Source organism: Athalia rosae, chromosome 2 (assembly GCF_917208135.1).
Source record: "Athalia rosae chromosome 2, iyAthRosa1.1, whole genome shotgun sequence".
Taxonomy (NCBI): Eukaryota; Metazoa; Arthropoda; class Insecta; order Hymenoptera; family Athaliidae; genus Athalia; species Athalia rosae.
The window spans coordinates 14,842,788-14,868,528 of NC_064027.1; the positions used below are offsets into that span (position 1 = coordinate 14,842,788).

A 25,741-nucleotide genomic window follows, 5' to 3' on the forward strand; every position below is an offset into this window, starting at 1 on the left:
GAGCGTTGATCAGCGTTGATTGATACGGTTAGGTGCAGTGTCCGCATCGTAGCATGAGGTGAAATATCACCTACAGCAAATGCACCATCGAAAATACGCACAATACATGCATGTCATCAGCTGCTGACATTCTAGCCGATGCATTCTATGGAAACGACATGACATGAGTCCAGAAGTTGTGTTGTGTATGGCGTAAACTGACCGGACATAAAACGTAGATTATCCGGTCCGAAATAACGTTATCGGCTATAGTTAGCTAGTGCGTACAGTGGACTATGAGTGGACTATAATTTACGTCAGCTCCAAATTTAGCACTGCGGAGTGCCGTGTATGTGCTCAACACGTGCGATTCTTCTTGTACGTGACACACTGAACTCTACACATTGTGAACACTGATTACAGAAAGATGTTTTTTTACTCAACACTTGCAACGAACCTAAACTTAAATTTCAAAGTAATTGGACATTAGAGTTTCGATCAATTATTTGTTGCAGCGTGGAGTCAGTGCTGTTTGGAAACTGGAAGCTCTTACGTCATTTCAAGTGTTGTGTTTACAAAGCAAACGTCAAAAATGGTTTTTGAGTCTGTTGTCGCTGAACTCCTTAATAAGGTGTTAGGCGATTATGTTCAAAATCTTGATCACAAACAGTTAAAACTCAGCTTATGGGGAGGTAAGGATGATATGAAGACCATAGAAATTTCTTATTTTTCTCAGCAATGCAATATTGATGTTTTTTACTCATCAAGGGGGGTTCAATCATAGAATTTATGCAAATTCCTTACGTCTTATACTTTGTATAAGCTCTATGGGTCCAATAGCCCAATGTCAGTGCATTGATTGGTCTTTTTGAATCGGGTCAATGGATAACATGCTTAAATAGTTGACCCCCCAGTAATAATTTTGAATATTTAATGCAGCAAGGCATGCCTAATTGCTGTAATTACAGTTGTCTGTTTGTACGTACAATGTATATTGTATCATTGCTTCCCTATAGTTGAATAAGCCAATATGCAACCAAATATGTCATATCTAGGTGTTCCAAATCAGTGACAAACACAACTTGTGTCAGCACGAAAAAGAACAAGGAAGAGCAACTACCCTATAGATAGATTTTGAATGAAACTAGACTTTTTTTTTAATTGATACTTGTAACAATAGAGTATCATAGGACAATGAATTTGGAAATGACAATTAATGTAATATCTTGAACATTAATCATGCATTTACAATATCAAGAGCATGTGTAGGCATTTTTTTTAATTCTTGAACTAATGCTGCTAAGAATGTGTATTGTTCATATTTCAGGTGATGTAGTCCTGAAGGATCTGCTGATCAAAGACACAGCGCTCGATAAACTTGATCAACCTGTTAAATTAGCTTACGGCCGCTTGGGTAAATATTCTGATTATTGGGAATTCTCAGAACAATAGCGATGATACAGTTTTTTGCAATATTAATCATTAATTGAATCGCAGCTTCGTGTTTAGCGTCATTCAACCATGGGTTGATAATGTCATTGGTGTGGCTTGAAGATTTTATGCTTAGTTTATGATACGTCATTCTCAGTTTAACTAGCTCCACAATTATCAAGTACTAGGCTTATTATGTTCTGCTGAGATCACCGAGGCAAGACGTGGATTGAATATTAAATAATCATAATCAGATCCATGTATCCAATACGACTTTCATTAGAATAATAAAATCAAATAATTTTTATTATCATACAAATATGAAATCTGAGTGAAAGTAACAAACAAATTTTAGATTTCTTTCTTAAGGTATTTAGTTCTACACATTACATTTTTCAAACTTTTCAGGGAAGTTAATACTGAAGATCCCATTCAAGGATATGTGGAATGGCCAAGTCGATGCTATTATTGAAGAACTCTATCTACTGGTTGTGCCATGCAGCCAAACACAATATGATGCAGAAAAAGAAGCAAAGGCAGAGCTTGAAGCTAAGCAAGCGGAAATTGCAAGAGTGGAAAAATCTAAGCAGCAGGCTGATGTTAAAAGTAATTCTAATCCTCTTACCTAAGCTAGTTCATTATCATCAAGCTCGAATCTCATAACGATAAAATGTTTGATGTAATATCTGTTTCTTTTCTGCAGATCAAGAAAAGTTAGATGATTCAATGGTTGAAAAATTGGTTGCACGTATGATAAAGAACATTCATGTTGAAGTGAAAAAGATACATGTCAGGTATGAAGATCACACAACATTCAAGGATGCACCTTTTTCCGTTGGTCTCACTCTCAGCAACTTTACAGTTGAGAGTTGCAATGAGTCCTGGACAACAGGCGGAAACCTTAAGGATATGCATGCCATTGCACAAATATTCAAAGTCAGTTAAAACTAAGAATACCACTTGTACATTGATGTATGTAACACTCAATATTGTGCCAATATTATAATTATTGTGTTTAATTATTTCCTCCAGTTATGCACATTGGATGGGTTAGGAGTATATCTGAATCCAACGTTCAATCAGTTCAGTAAACAGCCTCAATCGGAATACAGTCAACTTTTTTCGTTAGGAATTGCTACTGTTGACTACAAACCTGTTGATTACCAGTATTGTGAGTGGAATTTTCTCATATTAGTTAATTTATATAACGTAATAACGTAACGATTTGATGATAATTGGCATTTTCATCTTAGTGTTGGGACCAATAAATGCTAACGTGAAATTGAAATTGAATCCAAAACCTGAAACGGATGGAAGCAATTACACGATTCCCAAAGTGTGGATGGATGCAGAAATGCAAAAGTTGAAAATTGGATTGAGCAAGATTCAATACCAAACAATAATGCGATTGGGTGAAGGGTTGGACAGAGCACAAAAGGCTGCCCCATACAAAAAATATAGGCCAAATTTAACATCGTATAGAGGCCATTACAAAGAATGGTGAGAATCCTTTCCCTTGTTTACAGTTCTTATCTTCACAAATCCTTATATGTAAACTGATAACTAATATTATATAGGTGGCAGTTTGCCTATACCTGCATTTTGGAAGAAACAGTGCGCAGGTGTCAAAAAAATTGGGATTGGAATCATATGAAACTGCACAGGGACACGTGTCGTAGTTATGCCAAAGCTTATCATGCAAAACTAACTAATAAAAAAGTAGCCCAAGAAATTGTGGATCACCTTACGCATTGTGAGCGGATTTTGGATGTCTTCAATTTGGTTATTATTCGACAACAAATCGAACTCGAGGTATTAATTGCATACATAAACAACATTTCAACACGTCATTCTAAATTTGAACAATAATATTCTAGGTAGAACGCCTTGCAGAGAAGGAGAAAGATCTCAAGGCAAAAAAAGGATGGTTTGGCTTTTTGTGGGGAAGTGCGCCGACGGAAGAAGAAGAGGATCTCAATTCAGCAGCAGCCATCAGTGAGTTTGAGGATGCTGTTATGTTTGTCTTTTCCAATTGCTGGAGTAATTTTATAGTACATAACAATTGTAACATTTATCAAATTCACAAAACATTCCTATTTAACAGTGCGCAAGTTCGAGGCAGCGATGACTCCACAGGAGAAAGAGAAGTTATATCGAGCCATTGATTACCAAGAAAATAGTGGCACCACACATTATCCAGAAACATACGAGGATATTGATTGCCGCTTCTTTTTACATGGCCTCGAGGTTTTTGTTCTGGATACTGAAAAAGAATATCCGCAAGTCCTAGACCTACAGTTCAACGGTGTTCAAGTTGGCTTCAAATCTCGGCCTTCTGGTAGTGGCATCATGTAAGTGCATAGAATTCTACTTGCAATGAATATAAAAACAGTTAATTAGTCAGTTTCAAACATTCCCCCACAGATTCTAAAATCAATCTTGTTCATAATTCTAGGGCTACTGCATCAATTAATGACTTAAAGCTGCTCGGTGTCAGGCAACAGGACACAGTGCCTGTCTTATTAACGTCAGAAGGAGGTTATTCTGATGCTGTATTATTTGCTGTAACTTATGAAAAAAATCCTATTGACAAGTTGTGTGGGGATCGTGTGATAGTCAAGGCTAGATCCGTTCAAGTCATTTATGATGCCTATACCATCATAGAACTAGTGAAAGTTTTCAGAATACAGGATACTTCCACATTGAATCAGTGGGTTACCTTATTTCAAAACCATTGAGAACACAGATTTTTTGTACACAGTTCAATGACTTTATAAACTATTAAATCATTCTGATTCGTTCTACAGACTCCAGGCTGCCGCTGCCATGCAATTGGAGGGCTTGAAAGAAATGTCAGCATTAGGTCTGGAATATGCTATCGAAAAGCATTCAGTACTAGATATTCAGGTAAATATTTGGATCACACATTTGATCTCACAATAAAATCGAGATCCGATCTTTTATCACACAGTGTACACGGCACGTGCCTAATATAAACATTTAATTTTTCTTTCAATTACATAGGTCGACCTACAAGCATCTCAACTAATTATTCCCCGGCAAGGTTTTTACACAGGCAATGAATCACTGTTCGTTCTTAACTTGGGTAGTCTGAAAGTTAATTCCCTGGAAAAACCAAAAGATAGTAAAGCCACTGCCACTGTTAAACAATTGGTTGACATGGGAAAATCAGAAGAAGATATTTTGACAGAACTACGGACGCACAGTTATGACAAATTTGTCATGAAAATAGTAAACTTCCAGGTAATTGTTGTTGTTTCATATTATTACGTTGCACCGCTTAGGTCGCTGCGTTGTAAAATGGTAGTTTACTAACTCCACCAGTTGATCCGTATTTTTATTCCTACAATCACTTTCTAGGCACTTGTCTGTTTGCCAAATGAAGATTGGCACCAAACTTTACTGACTAGCACAGTAGGAGCTATGACGGTGTTGAAGCCAATGACCTTAGAGGTTCAACTTGACAAGTGTTTGATTATGGATGATCCCCTGCTCCCTAAAATGAGAATTATAGGACAACTCCCATCTGTAGCCCTTGACATATCTGGTAAATACCTATTCATATCGAACCTCATATTTTGTGACTGCTGGGCATTGTGAAAAATTTTACATTGCATGGCTACATATCGTACATTCTCACATACTGAAGTTATTACTTCTTTGTTAGTGAATTATACAGAAACCTATTAAAGTATTCAAGTTTTCTAAGCTTAAAGTATTTGGGCACATCCTCTCTAGGAGTTTGTCAAAGGTATGCAGTCAATCTGTATTTTTGCAAATACTTTCAGATTCAAGATTGCTAGAAGCTCTTTCAATTGCACAAAGCATTCCCTTACCGCAGAACGAAGACATCCCTGCTCCGCAACCGTTAAGTGTATGTTATTTCATAATATCTGGTATACATTTTAACTATGGGGCTGAAACGTATTTGTCAGAGGAATTAAAATATTAGTCTTATATGAACAGCCTTTGTCTCATTGAGTGAAACGAGTTTCTTTAATTTGCAGACAAAATCAGTTTCTCAGATATCTTTGATGAAAGAATTATCTGCAATCCCTAGTATGATTGAAAAGAAGCCAAACGCTCCTGTGAAGCAAACAACAAATTTAGAAGCAAAGTTTGTTATGAAGGGTAAGCAAATTGAATACTAAAATAAACGGCTTGAAAAATACATATAATTCGATCAGAATATAACATAGAAGTTTTATCTGATTAATCTAGTTCTTGTCTCTGTTTCATGTAGAATTTGTTCTTGCTCTTTCGAAACAAGAAGGCTCAGTTGTAGACAAATCAGAGCCATTCCTTAAAGTGGAAGTATTAAAATTAGAAGCTGAGTTGATTCAGCGTTCATTTGATCAAGATGTGAAGCTGAGACTTGGTGGTGTGCAAGTCACACAATATCGTGAAAAAGGAGAGATACATATTATAGATACTCCAATGGCTAGTGGCATTGAAGAATATCTTATTGTTGTTCAACATGTAACTGTAAGTGGAAAAGTTTGCTGATACCAGAAATCGGGGATATCCCTATGATTTATAGTACTTATTATTGATGTACCTTCATTTTTCAGGTCAATAAACTTTCTCCAGAATTCACAACAGTTCATGGTTCTGTTCTTCAGTTATTACAGATGGAATTTACTAAGTTAGATGTGTTGCTTCATCAAGAAGCAATCATCAGCGTCCTTCAATTTGTTTCCAATGTACAGGTATTGATCAATTGAGTTCGCAAAAATTTTAATAACACTTCAGTAACTCCTTAAATAATGATTTGTGCCTTTTTTTATTCATTCAGGACAGGATGGCTAAGACTCCTCAATCAAGTATTGAGAATGAAGATACCGCACAAACGGCATATCGACTTGCAACAATCCATGAAGATTCACTTCAGTTCTCCAATCTTGGGAAAGAAAAACTTCTGAAGCCTACAGTTAATTTACGTGAGTAGGCCTTTTCACATTAGGTATTGAAATCATTCTCTAATGCGCTATTTTCTTAATCAGGGAAGAAAAAACGAGTAGTTGAATGTATAGATCTCAAGATCAAGGCAAAAGTTGGGTCAATAGGTATAAAAATGGCGAATGATGTCAGGGATATCAGCGCTTTTTTCATAGAAGGAATTGTTGCCGGTTATATTATGAAAGCTTCTTATTCACAAGTAAATGTGAATCTGGCTTCGATCAATGTTACAGACCTCAACCCAATATCTGCTTATCAAAATGTAAGTGTAGAGCCAGCAATAACATTGCAAAATTATTTCATTACAGATTGTTATAAATACAAAAAACTTGCCTAATACAATATTTAAAATTTTATTAGATAATCTCTGTGACAGGAACAGAGTCGTTACAAGTTCAAGCTGTAATATATAACGTCGAACCATGGGAGGTTGATAAAAATAACATGTCTATTAAAGTAGTTATGGGCTGTCATCGAGTAGTATTTTTGAACTCTTTTGTAACTGGAGTTATGGTAAATATTATAGACGTTTAAATTTCTTACCGCAATTCATCGTCAAACGTGTTTCTGAGTTGGTGGCGTGAAACATTTTGTTCACAGAATTTTTTGAATCATTTCCAAGCAGCACAAGAAGCTATTAAAGAAGCCTCAGCTGCTGCTGCTGAAGCTGCAAAAGAAAATATGAAAGATGTGCAGGAACGAGCTACTCGCATTGAATTAGCTGTTAAAATCAAGGTAGCAAATCAAAAATATTCTATAAGTTTCATAATATCTAATTTCATAACTTGATTTATGACATCGGACTAGATATATTTGTAAATAATCATGAGCCCTCATGGTTATTGTTTTATGTTTTGTACAGGCCCCAGTAGTGTATATACCAACAAACTCTAAGAGTGAACATGCTCTAATGCTTGATATGGGTAATTTAACAGTATCCAACATTTTGAAGAAGTTAGAAATTGTTAATGATGAAGGCAATTCTCCTGTAATCGATGAAATGAAAGTTGATCTGCAAGATATGAAACTATCAAGGTAAATCTTTACCGAGCGTCCGAAATTCATTTTTTGTACTACTTTTTTTTGCTGCCGATTATGAGTAACTTCTTTTGTGTGCAGGGTCAAACTGAACACAAGTGACTTTGTTGCTGATAACGAAGTGCTATTGCTGCAACCTGTCAGTTTCACTCTTGTCATCAAACGAAATTTATCTACGGCATGGTTTACTTCCATTCCTGATATCGATATGTCTGGTAGACTGAATAAAATTGAACTTTTGATTAGTCAGGAAGATTATGGAATGATGATGAAAGTTTTGAGTGAAAATTTAGGGGAAACCATTGATGATCCTGCACCTGATGTTGCTACTATTTCCAAAAACGTGGCTGTCGAGGATTGGAATAGACATCAATCAAGTGAGAGATAGGATTACTCCATTTACAATCTTAGTTTATTGCTATACAATCCGAAATTGTAACGTTGAAGGTTTTATTTAACCAATGTATTGTTTACAGTTAAGCCAGATTTGGAAGTTATGAGGCACAGCAAAGTGAAAGAATTTAAAGATTCAAAACAGATTCATACTGTAATGAAATTTGAATTCATCATGGATAGTTTAGTAGTCAGCTTATATACTGGAGGATCGAAGACGGTATGTTAGTCGCTGGATCTCTATCACTACCTTCATCAATTGCCAAAGTCAAAATAATATTTATTTCTAATTTACCTAATTTTTTTTAAATGACATTTCTAGCTTGCGTCTAAAATGTCTCCAATGCATCTACCCGAAAACGGATTGGCAAAGTTTAGTTTGTCTCATTTTGCTTTGAAAGGGCGAATGTTTGGTGATGGTTTGTTGGCTACTTCTATTTTGTTGATGAATTGCACATTGGATGATACAAGACCCAGCAGGGTGGGTTCTCTCACAAGAATAATGGAAAGGATCAGTGAACCACTCCAGAAGGATGATTCAAGTCCTGATAAGGAAGTTAAATCAGTTCGAAGTATGGTGGATATGACTTTGCGCAAAGGAACAAATGATACCTTTGGTATGTTACACATTTTTTTATTCATTGATTCAGCTGTTATCACTGCCCAGTTGAGAAAACTGTCTTCGATATAATTCAAGAAGCAGTTCTACAATATACTTTCATTTCATCTACCTCTTCACCAATAAGCTCATCTCACTGAACGTTATCTTGCAGTTGATGTCCGCGTATTCTCATTCAGCATAATAGTATCATTAGACTATCTTATGAAGATAAAGGATTTCTTCAACGTAGAGCAGTTGTCATCAAATCAAAATGCTGCACCCGTTGTGCAAAAAGGTTACAATGAAGTACCTGGTAAAAAAATGAGACCGTCAGGGACTGTCCAACCTGATACTGCCATGCTTACAGTCAATCTCCATATTGAAAAACCAGATATTATTCTTGTTGAAGATATGGATAACATTGATTCTAACTGCATTGTATTAAATGTAAGTTACATTTCAATTATACAATGCATCGGTAACAACCTAGCAATAGAAAATGATATACTTCAACAATGAAAAACTAATTTGGAATTTTGTTTCCCCACAGACGGAGCTCTTATTAAAATTAAGAATGGTGGGTGATCATCAAGCTATCACGGGATCGATCAAAGATATGTCCATCCTCACTGGAATTTACAATCCTCTACGGAGATCGGAATCAATTTATCAGGTATGGGGATATATTGTTTCAATCTAACATCGTTGTTGGAAGATAAGATTCTTTCACTACTAATTTGCTAATAATTGCGTGAATTTTATATCCCTGAAGGTGTTGAGACCATGTAGCATTAGCTTGGCAGGTTCTACGCCAGAAGGAAAAGGTTTACATGTTGACATATGCTGCACTGACATACACGTTTCTGTTTCTCCAGGTACAGAGAATATGAGAATATAACAATGAATATTTTTGTTGAGTTCATGTTTGTTCTCAAAAGGCTCATTTTCAAAGATCATTAATTTTCTTGTCTTCTACAGGCGTTATTGAGATGTTAAACAAAGTCGTTCAGACTGTCACAAAGAATCAACAGGTTGAAGATGAGTCAGTGAAGGTGGAACCAGATTACAGTGGAGTTTGGATGATTACTCCATTTAATGAAAATGATTATTGGTTTCTCAAAGCAGGTTAGTATTGCTGTAAATTTCAATTGAAATACAAATTTGTTGAAGAGCACCTTTATCATCTATCACGGACGATTCGTACTTGTGTGCTCTAAATATCAAAAGTCTCATATTTCTAGAAACGGCCGTTGAAGCAATGGAAGATCTTGCATTTGCGGAAAATGTAGAACCAGATGTAATTTATAAACAAGAACTCGCTATTGTAACCGCTCCCACTATTCTCCTAACTTTGGAAGCTGGTGTTGGCAATAAAACTCTACCTATGCTATTGTTTTATCTGGGCTTCCAGAGTAATGTAAATGACTGGAGCACGAAGACTGTAAGATTTTTTAGCAAACTATTTTGTTTCGAGTGTGTTAACTGTGGTATGGGTTTATTTACCAGATCAACGGTTAACAATACTTCTGTTACTGTTGAACGTATCTGATGGCTTACAAGAATTTGATTTGTATGATTGCAGATGAGCATTGAGTGTACTATGACTTTAGCTGTGGCATATTATAATAGTCGTCTTGCTTTATGGGAGCCACTGATAGAACCTATAGAATGTAATGAAAATGGAAAACGTAGTTCAACACCGTGGGAACTCAAAACTAAGGTGAATAATGATTCACTAATCAAAGATACCTAGTCAAAAGGTATGAATTACATTGACTTGATATAAATTGTTTAATTTCAGATTCAATTTAATGACCTCACGGTTGATTCGCAATCTGCAAGTGTCGCTAGTCCTGGTACAGAAAGTGAACCAGATTTACATCAGCAGACAGCGAAAATGTGTATAGACATCTCATCAATGGTAATTTAGGGGTATACATAATAAATCAGAATATGTTATGATTGAGCGATTTCTAAAAGAATAACTTTCTAATAGGAAAACTTGGAAATGACAGTCACTAAAACGTGCCTCGACGTTCTTAAGCAACTGGGTAATGCATTTTCGAATGCTATTGAACCTGACAAAAAACAAAGTCTTAAAATAGCTCCATATCTGTTGAAGAATGAGACTGGCTTATCCATGACCTTACATCTCGAGAACGGTCATTTTAAAGTAAGTTAATGATAGTTGGATTTCATCACGAATAATCTATTGTCATCGTTCGAATGTCAAAGAAGTATACCCTGAAAAGATACTTAATGAATGAAGAATGCATATCTTGTGAATTAGGTTGTCGAAGATCCAACAGTAGCTACAACGTCTAGTTCTGGATCTTATACAGAAGTAGTGCTTGAGTCTGGAGCATCGGTAGAATTGGCACCTACAGTTATGAAATCTGCAACAACTCATCTCCTCCAAGAACTTAAAGCTGAAACTGTCAAAATTAACAGTGATAACAAGTTCATCGTATCGGTAATGATCCAAGTTTCACCAATTGTTTCAAAAATATTTTCTGCTTCGTACAAAACCCTTCCGGGCTTTCATTTACATTGAAATATGGTTTTCATTATAGTTCAAAGGTCTCCAGAACAAGTTAGAAATTCCAGTGCTTCGTGCAGATAAGAGGTTCTTTCCCTTAAAGCATCGTGGGGATGGAGCAGACGAATGGGGTATCATTTCTGACGTAGTTGTTGAGGATGGAAGCACTATCCTCACTCTAAGAAGTGTGCTGCAGGTGAAGATCAATTCGTTGTTACAGTCGAATCTTAGGTGCAGATTTTATCATTTCGTAATCTTCTAGGTACATAATCACTTCAGCAAACCGGTATCAGTATATTACATGACGAAACGCGGTAATGAAGTGGAATGTGTGGGCACTGTAGAATCTGACAAGTGTCTCAATCTTCCATTAGATGCTGTGTATACGCCAACAAATGAGTTATTCTTCAGTGTTGAAGGGTACGTCAATTTTTCATTCCGTATTTTAATCATAAACATATGTATTTTTTTTATCCTTTGTGATTCTAATTTAACTTGTTGATGATTTCATGCTTTCATTTACCAAGTACTTATGTACTTTCGTGGTTATAGGTACACGGTTTCGATAATTCCATTCATATGGAAAGATCTTCAAAAAACAGTTTCTATGACTAAGTTACTGCAATGCGAGGCCAGATCTCGCCACGAATACGTTGAGCCGTTTTACATCAAGGTAAGATTTTGATTTCAAAACGTTTGACACAATTTAAACAAAAGTTGCCTAAGACGCGAGCAATGTGTGGAGTACAGATTTATGATCACGTATTTCAAGCATTTGGTAGTGTTATGATGTGATGTATTCGCACAACTTGATTTCGCAATTTAAATCAATGATTTTTACATGACGTAAACCAAATATTAGCCCATTATCTTAGCATGAATAGCAAATCACATGTTCAAATTTATTAAATTAAAATAGAATGCACATATTTCTCTACCTAATTCTATTTGCTCAGCTTTTTTATTGAGTCGGAATCACATATGGTTATTTCGATTTGTCTGAAACTTTATAAGTGAAATTTGTAATTGTAAGAAATAACGGAAGTGGCAGTGGTTTTTCTATTGCATTATTTTTGCCTATTCGAGCTGATGAAAAATTTATCAGCGAATGCTAAAGATTACCTATCATTGTGACCAATAATGATCGAATGAATAATTGCCATTTTTTTTTCGTTATTCCTGTTTCCTCGGCAAGCGATCTGAGAGTTCAATCAAATTTTCTATCGCCAGTATTCTCCATTTTTAGATGTTTTTCATGGCGATTATGGTCGGTAGTATCCTCTATAATAACAACACTCTTGGTTTATTACTAGACATAATCGACTGGCGTCTCAAATTAAATCGTTCTATATCTTATGTCGAGCATAGATGTTCAAGTATTGCTAAATCAAACGGATCCAAGTGTCTGGAAGGACCTATCCAGGTACTACGTTCCTCTCAATCAATGTCTGCTCAACACCTATGCACCCTGATGAAGTAATAAGGATTATTGAACTTCCGCATGCATACAAAGTTTCAGGCTGCCTAGATTATGATCAGACTATTAGAGATGTGTAGATTTTGTAGTAAGTAGTACACGGTAGTTTGAAATGTCTTTTTCATTCATTCTAAATAGTTTCATGAATTATGACAGATTATAATAACCGTAATGAAATTCCGCATATGCCTCACTTGCAAAGTATCTGCTGAGAGATACTATGTATACATATACATAGGGTGGCCTAAAAGAGAACGACTATTCTTTTGTTTGCGTCCTAGTATTAGGCTAACATGTTTCAAGAGCCCCCACTGAAGATCAGCTCGAGAACAATTTTTTTAGGGATTTCTCAAGATTTTCAAAAATTTCCAAAATGTTTTTTGGGCCACCCTAATATACATACATAATTATTCAACATATAATCATCAAAATTTGTTGATATTACTTGAATATCAATTCTGTTATACACTGTTACAACTTCACGGCTAGTTTAACTATATGCGATTTTATTTTTCGTACCACCTTCATGCTTTATTTATCCTATAAGTCATAGCGATCTGCTGGCATAGCTAGCGATGAATCCCTTTTTTTGATTACTGATTTTCGAACACCATGTTGTACTATGTTGTTGTTTGTCTTCGTATGCTGCGTTATTATAATTACGCTACCTCCTGCCTTTAATTTGGCTCAGTTTTCAGCGTATTTTTATCTTTGTATGTACATTATATTTTCAGAATAGTATTTGTAATACCTCATTCAAATTTAGAATTTTCTTCAAATTATCAATATATCAGTATTTACTCGCTAGCGTATAGGTAGATTGTTGGTATTAAATATGTGTGTTTCCCAATATTATGATAGAAAAAAAAAAATTCAATTTGTTTATTAATTGGTCACATGCACATTATACTTACAGGCAGTTGGAGAAATTGAACAAGTTTACTTTGAGAATACAAGTAGACACACTATGTCAAGTACAGTATATAATATTCATTTATATCCATCGGTATATTTGAAAAACTTCCTACCAATAGATATTATTATCACATTACCTGGTATTCCGGACGAACAACTCGTAGAAGCTAGTAAAATACTACAAATTCCTACAATCGAGCCTGGAAGATCCAGTATCGTTATTAAGGTGAATAATTAATTTTTAAAACATTCACTTAGTTTAATGATTATGGTTACTAATTTTTTTATTCCTACTGTTTGATAGTTACCACAGTATTTGGAAAAGGACTGGTCATGTAGAGTGGACATCCAAGGGAACCCACCTGAGTTTTCAGTTTGTTCATTCGAATCATATGACAGTGTGCAAAAGGTGGTTATGGACTTAGGAATGCACACATCTTTCAGACATGGTTCACTTATCATGGCATTATACTGCCCCTTCTGGATGTTGAACAAAACTGGACTTATGTTGTCCTACAGGGTAAGCTGAACAAGATCATGTCACTCATGAATGTTTGGGATTGTGAAAAAAATTAACAGTATGAGATAGGAAGTGACTTAAAAAATAATGCTATTCAGTATGTTCTTTCCTCTCCCTCACAAAGATGATCAGCCGTTACTGATATACTAACTATAAAGTTCACCAGAATACTTGCTTACCTACAGTATGTTGAGTTTGCTAGCGTGTGCAAATCATCGGCGGTGTATAAACGAATAATTATGGGTTCAAATTATTTTACAGAAATCGAGTAAAGCAGCAGTCAAAGAAAATTCAAGTCCTGCTAAGGTAGAAAATAATATACTGTGCTGAGTGTTGATGTGCTTATAATGTAGGATAGGTCGAAGAACGGCGGCTTCTAGTGTAGATGCAATTTTTTATTCAACATATTAAATACAATTGACGAGTTGCATGACAACACTCAAGAGCACAATTCAAATTCGTTATTCACTTGTTTTGAATGGTCGTAACTATGGCTCAAAAAAGCTAAACGTTCATTAGTCATTAAACTTACAGAGAAAATTATTAGATTTAATGAAACACTATTCGGATAATTTACACTAAAAGGTCTCTTTCAGAAATGGGTTTCCAGTTTAAAACCTCGTCGTCGCCATGGTGACGATGGCAGGGAAAAGAAAAAATCGGTGATTCAGTACATATGATTTGTTCATGTGGTTTTCTTCAAACAGCTTATTCATAAAACTCTCAAACTTTCTGAGTCTGCTAATCCCATAATAGCCAGTGGGTATTGCGTGACAGATTTGATACTATTCATCATTGCTTAAGATTTTACCAACGAATCGAATTGAATTATGAATGAAAGAACCCTGCTCCATTTAATATGCGAAATTCTTCCAAATTTACAGTTGAAGTGGTGTTCCAATTTGCTCATTTCTTTTTATCATCCTTAACGTAATTGGTTGTGTCATACTTTTCTGAATTCATTTGTTGTAATTATATGTAAGAATTGACATTTGGAGTTTCAACTCCCAATAATTTTTTTTAATTTTCATAAGATTTTTATTATGTCATTGCTGGTATAATTGCTTAAGTTCCGGATTCGGGAAGTTACGAGTTGGATGAATGTATTCTAGTAGTTATTATATGATTTACTTGTTGTCAAAAATATCTGATAGTATAATCACCAAATAACATGGATTACATTTCTGTTCGCAGCATGCGTTCTGGTGAAAAGCTATATTTAATTAATCATGCTAATAAGTAATTTTTTTTTTGTGTACTAGATTTTACAGAAATCTGTGCGTTCAATAATCACCATATTTGCATGTGTATCACACCAAGTGAATTAATGAGTCATTTGTTTTAATTTAGCAGTGAATTGAGCCAAGGTATCCAATTAAGCAAAAGATATCGTTCACTTGTTTATCCTCTATAAAGCTTACCGCAGAAGCTATAATACAATTATTTTGCCATACATGAAATTATTTTATCGTCCTAACACATAGTGTAATAGTTTGCCACAGCTGGAAGCAGAATTAAATCACAGAGTGAATTCGAATTTCATACTTCACGAATCACCCGCATTCACAAAGGTCAACGGATGTAGACTAATTTATTTTCATAAGTACTATATTTGATTTACAGAGTACGGAGGACAATTTGAACGTTCTTTATCATCCTGAGACCTACAAAGGAGTAATCCTATTTTCCTTTAATAAAAAGGCATTTTTTGGCAAAAAAAAAGCTATGGTCAGAGTTGAAGATGGAGCATGGTCGGACAAATTCTCTATTGATGTTGCAGGAAGCAAGGGGGCAGTTTCTTGTAAATACAATGGCATTATTTACCAGGTCAGCCAAGTTATGAATACAAAAAATTGAATAGTTCACACGAGTTTAATTACTCACTTTTGAGTTGAGATATCAATTGTTTATCATGTTCTACATAGTGCATCCAAAAAAATACCAAAAGTATCCTCACATATGATAAGGACTTGTTATTTTCAGATCGGTGTTCATAACCAGCTAACATATAATTCATTAACGAAACAAATCACATTTACCCCGTATTACGTACTGATGAATAATTCTGACTTCCTTATTGAATGTCAAGAAAGTGAGCGGCCTGCAGACCCTCTGTTTAAGGTGTGTAACATAACTTCAACTTGATAGCAATGCTGCTACATCGATGTAGTGAATAATGCAACATTATGTGATGCAGATTTTGCCCGGTGAATGTTCTTCATTTTGGCCACGTTCCGAACAAGCTGTAAAAACTTTGAAAGCAAAGGTTGCAGGGCATCCTGAAAAAACTGCAGCTTTTATCTACACTGATGTTCATACTACATTGTTGAAGCTTGACAATAAGGTATGTGTAGTAGTATCTAGATAACCGTCTTTACTCACAAGTTAGTATTACTTGTATGGCGAACGCAATTTACAGTACAATGTACAATCTTCATATAACTAATTGTAATATTTATTTTCTGTGGAATAGTATGGTGGGATTAACGTTGATGTACAAATTAATGAAGGTGGAGTGTACATCTCCATGTCCGGTTATACTCCAGGAAACGCACCTGCTTTAATAATCAATCATACTCCGCATACTATCAACCTTTGGGAAAAAGGATCTATGAACGTTAGGTACCTGACATCAGTAGCATGATTGCATACAAAAACTGACCCTGTTTTCATTGACTCAATATTTATAGATCCATTCAATCATACAACCGAATGTTCTACACGTGGGAGAATCCTGCGGGTTCAAGAACATTAGTTTGGGAAGACGGCAGTAAAAAAGAAATCGAAAATGATCTTCGAAAGGTAAATTAAATCTTTCTAAACAGTCACAGTTTTGGAATGTAATAATAACAACGTTTCTTGACTTTTCACTATTATTTTACAAGGATAATTTAGGGCCATTTATCGCACCGGACACAGAAGAAGAGGCATTTTATGTTTCATTCCTTGATGGTACTCAACGTGTTCTACTATTCACTACGAATTTCAAAATAGCTGAAGACTGCCAGTTGGCTGGGGATCTTGAAGTTATCGATCAAGAAATTACCCTAAATATTCATGGTGTTGGGATGTCGTTGGTGAACAACATTAGTAGAAAGGAACTTCTATACATGTGTATTGCTAGGTATTTTGAAAATTCCATTGTTGCTCACTTTTTTTTTATTCAATATCATCTCGTAGGCTAATATAATTTCATAGTTAACTATGCGAAATTGTTATAGCTCTGGGGTCATTTGGGAATCACAAAAATCTCGTGGAAGTCGATGGCGTGCATTCAATACAAAAGATGTTATTACCATTGAAGATGGTTACCAAAAGTATATTCGTGAACTTCAAATTGGCAGGGATCCACCCTACAAGGTCATGCTGGAACCCAAACTAGAGGTTTGTAGTTACAGGAATTCATAAATTTCGTTTTTTTTTACGGTACACCTTTGTTGTGAACAAAGGAGAATGCTAAACTGACTGATAATCGTACGGGATTTTAAAGGTGGATTATCTGAACATGGAGATATTGAAACCCCATCGGAGATATATTCGCCGGACTTTCCAAACTGGATTATGGGTTCAGCATCGTGCATCTGTACATCAAGTACAGCTGCATGCAAAAATAAACCGTCTGCAGATTGATAATCAACTTTCTGATTGCGTATTTCCAGTAATATTGGGTCCAGTTCCACCTCCAAAGAGTATCGCTCAGGATTCTGGTAAGGAATTAAAAAATTGATAAAAATTAATGTAATATGGTCTGACATATTTATTGAACTACATTTCAGTCATGAAGCCGTTTGCAGAAATGAGTTTGGTGAAACGATTACTCGAACATAGTACTGTACAACAATTCAGATATTTCAAGGTACTCATTCAAGAGTTCCATATCAAAGTCGATATTCAATTTATTGGTGCCATCATGGAGTTATTCAAAGACAATGAGACTACTGACGCCGAAGAGGTATGATTTGGATCAAATTTATTATCAATATGCCATATGATTGAGTCTGATAACACATTTGTGACATAATGCATTTCACTTTTATCTAGAGTGAATTGTTCCGACAAGACATGAAGTTGGTGAAAGAGCCTTTGCTGTATCATGTGACTTTAATAACAACAGCTGAACAAAAGAACTTCTTTGACTTGCTCCACTTTTCACCACTTAAGGTTTGCACATTTTTTTATCATTAAAATGAAAGCTGTAGATGACATGTTGCTTGGGGGTTGATTCATGCTCCAACAATTGATTTTGAATAATACTAATACGAATACTACTTTGAATAATGCTTATACTATAGATGTATTGAACCTATGCTATTACAGATTCATATTAGTTTTTCAATGACTGGAGGAGGGGCACAGTTGCCACAAGTGCTAAATGTATTGTTACAAGGAATTGGTGTTACTCTGACAGATATCAATGATATTGTGTTCAAGTAAGTCTGGTTTACTACATGTTTGAAGCTTTAGACTGTTACATTTGGGACTACTTATTCTGTTTTTATTACAGATTAGCATATTTCGAGAGAGAGTATACATTTATGCCCCACAATCAACTAATATCCGAGGCGACAAGTCATTATGTGGGTCAGGCAATCAAACAAGCGTACGTTCTAGTCTTGGGCTTGGATGTCATTGGGAATCCGTATGGTTTGGTTGTTGGCACAATGAAAGGCATCGAAGATTTATTCTATGAACCGTTTCAAGGGGCAATTCAGGGTCCTGGTGAATTTGCAGAAGGTTTATTGCTTGGCGTCAGAAGTATGTTCGGACATACTGTCGGTGGTATGGCTGGCGCTGTTTCCAAAATCACTGGAGCAATGGGTAATTGATGAAGAATACTCAATTCTACTTTCTATATATTAATTTTCGAATGGATTGAATCTTAAAATTGAAGCACGTCTTTGCAACTTCAATAATCACTGGAAAATTTAAAAGTTTCACTATTATTTAATATTGTTAGGGAATAATACATTTCTATACTTACTGATAGATTCAGTAGTGGGCTATTCCACGAATTTAAAAGTTTCACTATTATTTAATATTGTTAGGGAATAATACATTTCTATACTTACTGATAGATTCAGTAGTGGGCTATTCCACGAATGAGTATATGAAATTGAAATATTTCACAGGTAAGGGTATCGCTGCTCTCACATTTGATAAAGATTATCAACGTAGAAGGCAAGAACAGTTGAACAAACAACCAGCAAATTTGCAAGAAGGACTTGCACGAAGTGGTAAAGGTCTCGTCATGGTAATTATAATCAACCTATGGTGTAAAATACCTGAAATTATTAATTTCTTTTTTTTGATACATTGAAATGTTGAAATCTATATGTTGATATAGGGGGTATTTGATGGAGTGACTGGAGTTGTCATGAAGCCAATATCAGGTGCAAAAGAAGAAGGTGTCGAAGGATTTTTCAAAGGATTTGGAAAAGGTATGGTTGGATTTGTCACACGACCGGCTGCTGGAGTTATTGATTTTGCCAGTGGTTCGTTAGGCGCTGTTAAACGGTGGGTGTAATGTTTTTGATAGGTGAATTTATTTTGTTATTCGAAAGTGATGGCATGCTGATTTTGAATTTTTTATAGGGCCACGGAATTGAGTGAAGAAGTCAAAAGAGTTCGACCACCAAGATTCTTACAACCTGACAGTCTTGTTAGACCTTATATTCAACACGATGCCAATGGAAACAAAATCCTTTTTGTAAGTTCACATGATTTTTCGAATGATTTTGCTTTCATATTGGCGTTAAATAACAAATCACATCTGATCTGATTCAAAGAGTCCAGTTTAACAATTTGCAGCAAACTTAGGCTGATTTTTCTGTGAAACTGCAAACGTTTACGTCGATTCTTTCAGGAATTGGAGAAAGGAAAGTATGCCAATACCGACATTTATGTCTTTCATATTGAAGTAAACAAGGATGTGGTTCTTCTTACTGACAAACGTATAGCCTTTCTTAAACTTAGTGATCTATTTGGTGGATGGCAGGTTAGTGTGATAAACTCGTTGAAAAGTTTTCATATTTCAGTTGTACTGCTGTATCCTACTAATTGATTCTTTGTTTTCTTTACTTTGAAACTAGGTTGAATGGTCTTACACGTGGCAAGAAGTAAACAATGCCCCAAGAGTAACTGATAGGGGAGTAGAAGTTCCTGTGCGAGAAACTCAGAAGAAGAAGAAACTTGGTAACTTATTTGGTAGCACCGATCACGGCAAGCTCATATTAGTTCCGGATTTTGAAATCAGAAAGGTTGGTTCAAGCGTTGGTTTCTGTAGGAACAAAAATTTGAATATAGTTTATGCTGTTGCAACGTTCGTCATTCTCCAGTCTAAGTCTTTTTATTCATGAAATAATGAAAGACGTAACTAATTCAAAATATTTTCAATTCTAGTTACTATGCAGCAAAATTGAGGAGCAAATCAATCAAAGTTCATCGTGAAACGGACACCCATAAGACGAAAACTTCAGGTTCTACACTTTAGAGTCTAAGAAGACAAAAGCGCCTAATCATCAATATTGTCTTACTATATTGTACGACGAAATTTTTTCTTTAATACAGCTTTAATGCACACAGTATCTCTTTATTAATTCTTGTACTCTGAGACTGACATATATGGGTACGTATATGTAAATACGTATGGAAAAACAACCTCAGTGTAGAATTACAACTAGACACAACAATAATTTAGAACAAATAGTGATATTCTTACAGTTATACGTATATTGTCATGTTAGTATTCTGCATTAGTACATAAAGAAAAGGCTATATGAAATTTTACGCCTCAATTGTTAATGACATGGTTTGTACACAGAAGCTTTTTACCCACTGAAATATAATTATCGAATATCTATGAATGAATAAAAAGTACTTTATTATAGTGTATTCATCAAAAAATCCCATGAAAATACGATAATTAAAGTATTCACAAGAATTTTCGCGAATTTCGTCAGGTCCATGAAAATTGAATTGGTCCTGTTTGAATCCCCCTTATCTCTTTGCCCCTTATTTTCGACAAATCGGTACGTGGCATGTGATATCGTCGTCGCGAGACGGTGTCGCGTCGCATGCATGAATAACCTACTATACAAAGCTACTATACAGCTGTGCAGACAGCAGGCAGCGGCTGTCAAACGGCAGCATTGGTTTGGTGGGTTCGGTGTAGCTAAAAGCTTTACGAATTTTCGGTGTAAAATAAAACTTCTGATAAGTTTGGTAATTTATAAAATGGTGAGCTTGGTTGAAACGTGAACATGGCAAAAATTGTTACAGCTTCAGAAACGCCCGTGGTCACATATTCTTGTGAATATTGTACTAACCTTACCTTCAAGTACATTCAAGACTTCACAAGGTGGGTCCCTGATACGTTCATAATTCCAACTTTCATCATTATCTCGCCACGTTGCGGTGCTTCACTCGTGTTTGCCATCATGTCGCGTGACCTCGTATTTTAAGTACGATGTAAAATTTGTTTTAGTTAAAAATCTTCGAAAATACGTGGGTGGTCATACTATAAGTCCACACGTCATTAGGTATTGTCTGACAGATGATTGGGTATTTAACATTCTTTACATCTGACATACTAAGTCAATGATACATGAACATGTCTCATATTTTATAGCTTCTTCGACAGCCTGTGAATTATTCAAAACTTGCTTTACACACATACTCAAAGTTAGGTAGACTCCAAACTTTGAGTACGTAACTTATGTAGCTACATTTTTTGATGCTTAGAATTAAAACAATAATTTAATTAACTTCAACAGATCAAAACATGTTGATCATGATACAGGACAAATTTTTATCAGGCACAAACTGAATATCAATCATTCAAATCCATCATATGAATTTTAGACAGTTGTCAACCAAAATCCAAGGCTGACGTAAGTCATTTTTATCTGTTTTGCTATGTAGAGAGTATCAACAGCATTAGGGGACTTTGCTATTCATATGATAATTTCTATCATTTATATAACATATTCAATACCTATAGTACAGTCTGCATATGATAATAATTACTGTATTGTTATATCAAGAAGAATTACCATGTAAATATTGATATTCATTGTTAATTAAAGCTTCAGAAAACATAGTAATACTGCTAACTTTTTATTGCTCATGAGAATCCGTTGCAACAATATTTCAATGTTCTATCTGTGTCAATTTAAAACCCATTGAATGGTATTTAATTGCTGTTTACACTTTCAGGCACCTAAGAGATCAACATTGTTCAAGAGAAGGTGGTTCGTTTGTCTGTCGTTATGGATATAACGGTGTGTGCAACAGCTTACCCATTGAAGGCGTTTCGGATAAAGATTATGTAGCTCACGCAACAAAACATGCAACTATGCAACAGCTAAAAAAAAGTAATGGTCAGGTTGCGGGGTCAGTGCCTGCATGGACGGTGTATTCTGCTGCTCAAAACTTGCCAGCTGTGTTGAATGACCCTAACAAGGGAAAGCAGAGTAATTTCTTGACAAAAACCTGGGGTGATGCATTTGTCGAGAAAGTTGACATCCCCAAGAGCCCTCATCTTCCAGATATTACCATACAGCACTTTGACGCTTATATGAAAAAGATAGCAAGAGTTAGTTTTATTTGAATCATCAATTCTAACAAAGAACATGGATACATGATGAAAGATTTCATAATTTCTATGTATGTTGTAGAGATATCGTAAACATGCGCGAATGAACACCAACTCCAATAAACCTACTTCACCCAACGAATTACTACAAAATTTTCCCAATCTCAGAAAAGTGAAGTCTTTAGGTAATTATCATGATTAATCTCAACATTTATCAATAAGGGGTCCAAGAAGTCCCTTTATTTCTCACACACCGTTCGAAAATAATGAAACCTGTACGTATGTGTCTCTTAGAACGATCCCAATTCGATCTGACAAGCATCCCCAAAATTTTCTTGGTACCCCATTTGGATCTGGCTCAGAAAGAGAACTTTAATGCAGTGTTCCCATTTGCGAAGGAAGGGCTGTTGGATGAGGGTGGCAATATAGCCAGTCATGCAAAACTCATGCAGGAGAAAGTATGGACACGACTACACTCCGTAGGCCATCCTATGTACTTTTTGTGTTGTGTGTTGTTTTTCTTATATGTACTTGAATTCAAGCGTTAAATTCATGAAAAACTAAGGAAGTCAAATCTCTTCTGGCTAAGATTTAGAAAAGAATGTTTTGCAGTTGGATTTGTCCTTGTCTCAATGTTGATAAAGTTACAAGCTTAGTCCGCATATAAAAATTGTTCTCATTCTTCAGCTCAGTCACTATCTGGATATAATTGAGGTTCGAATAGCAGAGCAAGTAGCGTCCAAATCTCAAGCCTTTTTCCATGCAATGACATCACATGACGCGCTCATGGAACAACTGACGCAAACAATCAATGTATTAAAGGCTTTGAGAGAAAATATTCAGCAAATAGACAAAAGCCTTGTTAAAGACTCCTTAGAAATTTTACGGTATGTTAAATGAAGTTCTGTTGTTATGTGACAGAAACATAGTCAGTCATGTTGAAATTCGAGCAGATAAGGATATGGCAAGGTATTTAAGTCCGTTGTATAATATTGCAGTCTTGAACGTGCAAGGTGTAATCATTTGTTAGTCCAAGAAAAACTTAAACTGATGGCAACAGTACATCAGACACAGCCAATGATTCAGTTACTTCTATCTACACCAGATTATGTTGCAGCTTTAGATCTCATTTCTACGACTCAAGAAATCCTACTTCAAGAACTCAATGGTGTCCATAGTTTCAGGTATAGTAGAGCATTACCGTCCCAATATTACAAATTCAATGAGTATTATACATGATTTTGGTTGTTTGACTAGCTTAGCTATGTTTATGTATAACTTATATTTTCTAGACATCTCAGTTCACAATTGACTGAAATGGAAAGACTTATTGATAAAATGTTATCGACTGAATTCGAGCGCTATGCCACAGCTGACCTGAATAGACCACTAGGTGGAGAAAATATTGTTTTAGATGGGGTGAGCATAAGTAACTCCAAAATATGATAGTTAGCCTTGAAATTTTTAATAATGGACATGCTATATTTTTGTTACAGGACAAGTTGGTGTCAATTATATCAGGTCTTCTTCGTCAGAAACACTTCCAGTTTGTGGACACATACAAGGAAGAGGCTATTATGACTGTAAGAGCGGTAACTAAACAATGCGTGATAGAGGCTTTGGCTGCAAGTGATTCTTGTAGTGACAACCTAGAAGTCGGGACACTCTCTCTTGTTGAAAGGCTCTCCCTTCTCCATAGCACCATTCAATCGTTTACCTTCCTACTTCAAAGAGTCAAGGTTTGATTTGTATTCCATCACAGAAGATGTGTATCACCCTATTCAGTATTCGATATATTTTATAATCTATCTGTATTATTAGGCAGTCCATGATGTTATGCGTGATACGGCAGATCTTGCAGCTGGAAAAACAAGCAATTCAGGGGATAATTCGATGAATGATTGCTTATTGTCTCTGGATGAGCATAGTCGTGTTGCTGTCAAACTCTCTGACATGTTAACTTCAATTTGTGAATATTGTCATGAACGATTAGGCCACCTGTTATCTACAGCAGCTAGCGATAAAGATAAAACCCAAAGCGAAAAAGAGAAAGCGACTAATGATAGTGCAAGTAACAAACTAAATGACCGTGAAATTCAGAATTGGAACGATAAAGTTCACTGGCTAAGTGAAAAGGCAACGGCTCTGCAAGTTTGTCAGTTAGCTGCCATGGTTGAGGGATTCACTGTAACCTGTGAAAGACTTTGCGGTAAACAATGCACAGCTTTGCGTTCTGCATTTAAGGTGAGTTTAATCTGTTAAGACGTCTTTTTTCGAAAGTAAAAAATAAATAAACGGCTCCCTTATGGGAATAATTTTATCTGCAAAGTGAAAGCGCTCTATTATTTTAGGCCCAAGCAACCAAATTTGTTCAACGGTTTCATACTGAACGCAAAACCAAGATAAGCCTTCTTCTGGATTCTGAAAGGTGGCGTCAAGCAGATGTACCCCCTGAGTTCCAAACTCTTGTGAGCTATGTATATGAAAACAAGGCATTTCCAAACGACTCGAAACTTCGCGAAGATAGTGGGAAAAGTAAGAGGAAAGAGTCTGCCGAAGTATTGTCAAATTTTATATATATCGGAGATGAAAAGTATGCGGTTGTTGGAACCACCTTGATGCTGATACAAATGATTCATGAATACTGCAGGTATTTCTGCATTATATTTATTTCACGACTGATTTTTCGAATCATCTCGATTTATTTGTTCCTTTGATAATTTCAGCACAAGTACTGAGTTAGCTACATTATCAGGTACACTAGGAAGACATTTGGCCGAGCTTTTGCGTCATTTTAACTCCCGATGCTGTCAGCTCGTTCTCGGTGCTGGTGCCATGCACGCGGCTGGATTGAAAACGATTACTAGCACTATTCTGGTATTAGCTAGTCGTAGTTTGCAATTGCTGTTATGGTTTATGCCCTTTGTTAAAGCGCACTTCCAAGGTTTGTACCAAATGCTATAGATATTAACGTAGTACCCACCTCTAAAAAATAGTTTGCCTTTTATTTTTTATTTTCTATGCAACAGCGCTAGCAGATTATGGAAATAGTCGAGGAGTCGCGGGCGTAGCTTCAGTTACTGGAGGTGTTGCTCTACTGGATAGTGTGGAAAGAGATATCCGGGCCCATGTGAGAGAGATAGAAGGAAAAGTGTTGACTATTGTGGGTAGTCTAGTCGGGGCTCAATTATCGCAATGGACAGCTAGACCTCCAGTGCCCTCTCAGCCCTTCAAAAACATATCAAGGTAGGAAGCAATTATTATTCCATACTTTG

The 25,741-nt window shown here is 35.8% G+C and overlaps 2 protein-coding genes and 2 long non-coding RNA genes across 14 annotated transcripts in view; 2 read left to right on the forward strand and 2 right to left on the reverse strand.

Annotated features, from left to right (window-relative positions):
• Positions 1 to 20,740, forward strand: LOC105684826 (intermembrane lipid transfer protein Vps13). Of its 6 annotated transcripts, XM_020851709.2 has the most exons (61): positions 1 to 357; positions 495 to 671; positions 1,307 to 1,393; positions 1,819 to 2,016; positions 2,114 to 2,346; positions 2,443 to 2,581; positions 2,664 to 2,910; positions 2,988 to 3,222; positions 3,288 to 3,405; positions 3,515 to 3,761; positions 3,866 to 4,120; positions 4,218 to 4,317; positions 4,435 to 4,674; positions 4,792 to 4,978; positions 5,220 to 5,305; positions 5,439 to 5,562; positions 5,675 to 5,916; positions 6,003 to 6,140; positions 6,227 to 6,371; positions 6,435 to 6,652; positions 6,751 to 6,903; positions 6,991 to 7,125; positions 7,253 to 7,425; positions 7,510 to 7,805; positions 7,905 to 8,041; positions 8,144 to 8,438; positions 8,595 to 8,869; positions 8,973 to 9,095; positions 9,195 to 9,297; positions 9,401 to 9,547; positions 9,664 to 9,863; positions 10,005 to 10,142; positions 10,224 to 10,343; positions 10,419 to 10,595; positions 10,713 to 10,895; positions 10,996 to 11,157; positions 11,224 to 11,381; positions 11,514 to 11,634; positions 12,208 to 12,384; positions 13,355 to 13,579; positions 13,658 to 13,873; positions 14,135 to 14,179; positions 14,470 to 14,535; positions 15,497 to 15,700; positions 15,857 to 15,994; positions 16,071 to 16,217; positions 16,347 to 16,495; positions 16,564 to 16,675; positions 16,759 to 16,997; positions 17,095 to 17,257; positions 17,364 to 17,580; positions 17,650 to 17,825; positions 17,915 to 18,034; positions 18,191 to 18,303; positions 18,378 to 18,691; positions 19,003 to 19,124; positions 19,218 to 19,387; positions 19,466 to 19,580; positions 19,737 to 19,868; positions 19,963 to 20,130; positions 20,273 to 20,740. In XM_020851709.2, the coding sequence occupies exons 2-61, from the start codon at positions 572 to 574 to the stop codon at positions 20,318 to 20,320; spliced, it is 10,011 nt and encodes a 3,336-aa protein (XP_020707368.2). In that variant the 5' UTR covers positions 1 to 357; positions 495 to 571; the 3' UTR covers positions 20,321 to 20,740. The 6 variants fall into 6 exon arrangements, with proteins under 6 accessions (XP_020707368.2, XP_020707367.2, XP_020707369.2 ...); XM_020851708.2 differs by having other exon boundaries at positions 1 to 671; XM_020851710.2 differs by lacking the exon at positions 14,470 to 14,535 and having other exon boundaries at positions 1 to 671.
• Positions 18,712 to 21,333, reverse strand: LOC105684827. 2 transcript variants are annotated; one of them, XR_001102956.2, is made up of 3 exons: positions 21,204 to 21,333; positions 18,943 to 19,155; positions 18,712 to 18,789 (listed from the first exon to the last, which is right to left on the reverse strand). It is a non-coding gene; the product is annotated as an uncharacterized LOC105684827 (long non-coding RNA). The 2 variants fall into 2 exon arrangements; XR_007277129.1 differs by having other exon boundaries at positions 18,712 to 19,155.
• On the reverse strand, positions 19,737 to 21,114 carry LOC125499971. Its single transcript, XR_007277132.1, has 2 exons — positions 20,982 to 21,114; positions 19,737 to 20,150 (listed from the first exon to the last, which is right to left on the reverse strand). It is a non-coding gene; the product is annotated as an uncharacterized LOC125499971 (long non-coding RNA).
• The window catches only part of LOC105684851 (vacuolar protein sorting-associated protein 54), a 7,756-nt gene continuing 3,002 nt past the window's right edge, over positions 20,988 to 25,741 (forward strand). The window contains exons 1-12 of one of the 5 annotated variants that reach the window (XM_012398526.3): positions 20,988 to 21,230; positions 22,088 to 22,466; positions 22,549 to 22,651; positions 22,761 to 22,945; positions 23,154 to 23,353; positions 23,465 to 23,650; positions 23,759 to 23,885; positions 23,963 to 24,205; positions 24,288 to 24,710; positions 24,818 to 25,116; positions 25,193 to 25,410; positions 25,496 to 25,712. In XM_012398526.3, the coding sequence (XP_012253949.2) occupies positions 21,133 to 21,230; positions 22,088 to 22,466; positions 22,549 to 22,651; positions 22,761 to 22,945; positions 23,154 to 23,353; positions 23,465 to 23,650; positions 23,759 to 23,885; positions 23,963 to 24,205; positions 24,288 to 24,710; positions 24,818 to 25,116; positions 25,193 to 25,410; positions 25,496 to 25,712 (2,678 nt within the window). In that variant the 5' untranslated portion in view covers positions 20,988 to 21,132. The other 4 variants (XM_012398528.3, XM_048650622.1, XM_048650621.1 and 1 more) reach the window with 4 other exon arrangements.

Excerpts from the sequence above, each read along its gene's own strand:
- LOC105684826 (XM_020851708.2), top strand. The coding sequence starts at position 572 with ATGGTTTTTGAGTCTGTTGTCGCTGAACTCCTTAATAAGGTGTTAGGC. Across the intron at positions 17,258-17,363 it reads TGCTGGAACCCAAACTAGAG|GTGGATTATCTGAACATGGA; the intron begins GTTTGTAGTTAC and ends GGGATTTTAAAG. Across the intron at positions 20,131-20,272 it reads CGGATTTTGAAATCAGAAAG|TTACTATGCAGCAAAATTGA; the intron begins GTTGGTTCAAGC and ends TTTCAATTCTAG.